General features: G+C 39.2%; 1 protein-coding gene across 1 annotated transcript; it reads left to right on the forward strand.

Annotated features, from left to right (window-relative positions):
• The first annotated feature begins 4,065 nt into the window (after window positions 1–4,065).
• On the forward strand, window positions 4,066–4,648 carry LOC130045352 (dynein light chain 1, cytoplasmic-like). The gene has a single exon (XM_056138175.1). It carries the CDS (start codon window positions 4,116–4,118, stop codon window positions 4,383–4,385), a length of 270 nt encoding a protein of 89 aa, XP_055994150.1. The 5' UTR covers window positions 4,066–4,115; the 3' UTR covers window positions 4,386–4,648.
• Window positions 4,649–5,246: the final 598 nt, after the last annotated feature.

Raw genomic sequence — 5,246 nt, forward strand, 5'->3', positions numbered from 1 at the left:
AACAAACTTGTCTGAAAAATAAACATCCAGTTTGCCTTCAATCACAGGAGAGTCTTTCTAAAGGATAAGTGGGTAATCTGACAGTGTTAGAGAATGTGAAATGACAAACTTTATCATTAAGTCACAAAGATAAATTCTATTCTTTCCCAATTTACATAGCTCAACTAAATCTAATTTCAACATTTCCTGACTAGGAGGAGCTGAGCCAAATTATCAGGGAAAATCTGTTCTATTGTTCACATATCAGCCTTCAAAAGCACAGAATCTTTCTTCTAAAGCTAATATACATAACAAGCTCACCAAGAAGACCATGTATAGTCAGTTACTGACTCCCCTATGCTGTTTATCTCAATTTTATATCTTGTGTGTCATCTTGAGAGGTATTTTTTTCCTCTTAAAATCCTATCTGTTTCTGAAGACAGTAAAGCTATATCCTAATATGGCAACAATTGCTATAAATTTTTGTTATTCACTGAAATCATACTATTGTGTCTATTGTTCCCACTTCATTTTCAAGAATAAATTGCCTGAAATGTGAGTTAGTACATAAATATCCCAGTGCAAATTAAATGGTTGTCAAAAATGTTTTGGGGAAATTGCATTGAAGAATAAACCCAAACACTGCATGATTTGTCATTAAGCTGCTGAATTCTCTAGCAGTTCATTGAAAATCAGACAGGAGGAGCTCTTTTCCAAGTAGCTCTTTCAGTGTGTGTGTGAATGTGTGTGCATACTCCCATGTGTACCCCAAGCCAGTTTGGAAAAGGAGTGGTAGGGCTGAAGCTAATAAATGTTTCAAATCCAGTATTTTAATCAGACGGAAGAAAAAAATTTCCATGGTTGTGAATGTGCTCTGAAGCTGAAGAAAAGGAATTACCATTGACCTTGTTAGTTTAATTAAGTGATTCCCAATTAAGATACTAACAGAATGTTGGCAGCTAATGACATGCAAACTAATATTAGCTCAAAGTATATGCTAAAATTCCTGATGATGATATCAATAATGCTATACTACTATATGCTATTAAGCAATAAATAAAAAAGAGCATTTAAAGTATACACATTTGATATTGCACAGAGGAAAGCAAAAGTTAACCAACAGCAGGGATCCTTGTGGAAGACCATATGCTCACTTGAGGAAGGAAGCAAAAAACGAATTGAGACAAAATGAAAGCAACCTATTTCCTATTAATGAAAATTAACCTTCACAAAACTTAAGACCTTATATATTAAATATCAGATATTTAGTATCTACATCACGTAAACATTTTTTGTGACTATATGATCATATGTAATGGAAAGTTAAATGTAAATCATGCTTAACCATTTTTAAAATTTGTGCTTCTGTTCTGACTTAGACTTAGCCAAATTCTAAAGAGAGCCAAAGAATAAACTTAAAAATTCAGAGTTGATCAGTGTCAGTATTAATTTTAGAGGATTTTTGGCATTCTTTTCTCAAGATACTAACATCACTTAGTCAATTAATGCAATCTTTCATTTTCCATTATTTCCATGCATTTGTGAACTTAAATCAGTGTCTATATGGAATGGTTCACAGATCCTTCTGCAAAAGTTCTAGTTTTGTGTGCCCCATTACAGCATATGTGTTTTGTGGAAAGTATTAAACATTTTTTAACAGGCATTTAAAACCAGAACCTCTGTAAAATACAATCAATTTTTGAGAATTAGACTAAGGCGTGTCACTTCTATATCCTCTAGGGGTTTTCTATATATTTGTCTACAAAGCTCCCTGAATTGAGCTTTATATTCCTATTGATTACAAGGTATCATCATTAATTTAAGTTTTATTATTATTATCACTGGCTGAAGCGATAGCACAGCAGGTAGGGCGTTTGCCTTGCACGTGGCTGACCCAAGTTCGATTCCTCCACCCCTCTCAGAAAGCCCTGCAAGCTACCGAGAGTATCTCGCCGACACAGCAAAGCCTGGCAAGCTTTTAGTGATGTATTCAATATGCCAAAAACAGTAACAACAAGTCTCACAATTTGTTGTGAGATGTTACTGGTGCATACTCGAGCAAATTGATGAACAACAGCAGGACAGTGCTACAGTGCTACAGTACATTATTATAATTATTATTATTATTATTATTATTATTATTATTTTGGTGTCACCGTTATTGAAGATAGATAATTGCTTCATCAGATTCCTCAGAAGGTCAGATGTGATAATGACAATAAGAGGTCATTTATGATTTTCAAGTTCCTGATTCAATAAGAATATTAAGGGCAAGACCCAAAATGGGGAGAGAGTATATAGATGATCAGAAGTAATACATAATCTCAAGATACAGAGATTAGCAGAGGTGTAGAGACTTTGATGCAGAGGCACACCACACACACACACACACACACACACACACAGATACACATACAAACACATTGCCACTGCCTACCACAATATGCTACCTACCTCTCTTTACTTATATCCTACTTTTTATTAAAATCTGACAAGAAGCAGATACTTCCATAGAGCAAATTCCATAAAATATCTGCTTTAATATACTGATTGCAGTAACTATACTTGGATGCCACAAACGTTCAGATCTACATAATATTCTCTAAATATTGTCTAAACATTTTCAACATCTCAGCTCTAAGCTACAGAGAGCAATTTCTTCATTTCAATGATGTTTATGTTTTTCATGACATACTAAATATATTTTTTTTCATTCAATACATTTGGATGTCACTGTCACTGTCACTGTCCTCCCATTGTTCATCGATTTGCTCATGCAGGCCCAGTAACATTGTGAGACTTGTTACTGTGTTTGGCATATCGAATACGCCATGGGTAACTTTCTAGGCTTTGTCCCGCGGGCAAGATACTCTCGGTAGCTTGCCAGGCTCTCCGAGAGGGGCAGAGGAATCGAACTCGGGTCAGCCATATTGGCTGCGTGCAAGGCAAACGCCCTACCCGCTGTGCTATTGTTCCAGCCCACATTTGGATGAATAAAAAGAAATTGATTCTTAAAATTGTGTATAAACTTATTTAAATTAACCAAACTTATATTTATAAATTTTTTATTAGAAAATAGTCTCTAACACAGGTCCCATGAAGACAAGATGAATAAAATTCTGTTATATAAAAAAAAACCGTGTAGTTAATACATAAAGTTATTTCTCCCAGCATAGACATGGTAGACATAGCCATAGAATGCTTCTTCTCTTACCTTACCATTCACAAAACTATTTCTCAAACAAGAAGTACATATGCTCTGGTTGATTAACATAATTGAATAAACTCATTTTCATACCAACTTTAAAGAGTTCTTTATAAAACACATCATAAATGGGATAGCTAGGAAATGACACTTCACACACAGGAATACATTAGAAAATTGGCAATAGTACTAGAAACTATATCCTCATTTCATTTCATTTCATCATCCTGTTATTCGTCGATTGCCTCGAGCAGGCCCCAGTAACGTCTCTTCCATCCTAGCCCTGAGATTATATTCAAGGCTATTTAGGAGAATGAGACCCATCATTGTTACTGGTATTTGGCATATTGGGTACGCCACGGGGAGTTTGCCAGACTCTGCCCTGTGGGCAGGCTACATTCGATAGCCTGCAAGTTTGTCCAAAGTAGTAATGAGACAATAAGATGTCATAAAAAAAAAAGTTCTGATAAGATGTCGCGCGGCCGCATTTGCGGCCGTGCGGTTCCGGGATCTGGATTTTATAGTCTCTGAGTCTTGGCCGCTGATGGGATTACACGGCGCCAGGGGGCCAGACGGTGGCTGTGACCCCCGCCTACTGGAATTTGGAGGATCTGGGTGGAAGATGCTCGACTCCAATTCGAGTAGGCTTGGAGGTCTCGGCCCCGGAACCCGCGTGGCTTTGTCCCTCTGCCAGTACCTTCATGTGTGCGGAGAGTGGTCTCAGCATGGTGGTGGCTGGTCCTGGAGGTCTTCGGCTGCCGGAGCCCTGGTGGGGGCGGGGAGGAAAGCTCAACCCGCTCCCCTCCAAGGGGCCCCGGGTAGGAACACCCAGGCGCGGGGGCAGAGGACTGCCATATCCTCGTCGCTGCCGCGTCGAGCTCCGCCAGCCCCTCCCCCAGGAGACCGTTGCAGCCCCTGCTCCCTGGGCACCATGTGCGACCGAAAGGCGGTGATCAAGAACGTGGACATGTCGGAGGAGATGCAACAGGACTCGGTGGAGTGCGTGACGCAGGCGCTGGAGAAGTACAACATCGAGAAGGACATCGCGGCCCACATCAAGAAGGAGTTTGACAAGAAGTACAATCCCACCTGGCACTGCATCGTGGGGAGGAACTTCGGTAGTTATGTGACGCACGAAACCAAACACTTCATCTACTTCTACCTGGGCCAGGTGGCCATTCTGCTGTTCAAGTCTGGTTAGAGCATGAACTGTGCCACGCCCAGTGATCCATCCAAAACATGGACTGCAGCCTAAATCCCAAATAACCAGAGACTGAAATCTTCAGCCTTGCCTAAGGGAACACCTCAATCTCTGAACCTTTATTGTGTTGTTTTGTACAGGGCCTATTCTCTGTACTGATTTGTTGTGGTTATAAAACAATTAGCAACTCAGCTTACATTTGTATTTATTTTCTATTCCATACCTCTCTGCCCATGTTTTTTCTCCTTAAAGTTCATTCCTTTTTGTAATTGTATTTTATTTTTTTTAATTAAATTATTTAAAAAATATTAGTTTTTTTTATTATTATTATATCCTCCAACTTGTATTTTTTCTTTTATTTTCTGTACACACATTAGCACCGTGGTGGAAATCTCCTTTAATTTACCACCCATTTCCAAATACATCAATTCTTCTAGTTAAATACTACACTGTAGGAACTTGTTATTTTTTCTCTCTAATATTAAAGGTAAAAAAGGTAAAGGCCCTCCCGTTGATTGTTGGTTTGCTCGAGCGGGCCCAGTAATGTCTCCATTGGAGACTTTGTTGTTACTGTGTCTGGCATATCGAATACTCTCGGTAGCTTGCCGGGCTCTCCGAGAGGGGCGGAGGAATCGAACTCGGGTCGGCCATGTTGGCCGCGTGCAAGGCTAACGCCCTACCGCTGTGCTATCGCTCCAGGCTAATATTATTTTCTCATTTGTGGCACTACTAACTTATCCTAAATTACTTAAGTGATCTTTTTTACCCTAATTAATGCCTTTATGTAATTTATTGCCCGTGCAATTAATCTCCAGAATGATCTTCCTAAATCAGGTAAGGTTATAAAGTCCCTTGTGTTTG

Source organism: Sorex fumeus, unplaced genomic scaffold, assembly GCF_029834395.1.
Source record: "Sorex fumeus unplaced genomic scaffold, SorFum_2.1 ptg000128l, whole genome shotgun sequence".
Lineage (NCBI taxonomy): Eukaryota > Metazoa > Chordata > Mammalia > Eulipotyphla > Soricidae > Sorex > Sorex fumeus.

Coding starts and splice junctions, on each gene's coding strand:
- LOC130045352 (XM_056138175.1), top strand. CDS start 4,116: ATGTGCGACCGAAAGGCGGTGATCAAGAACGTGGACATGTCGGAGGAG.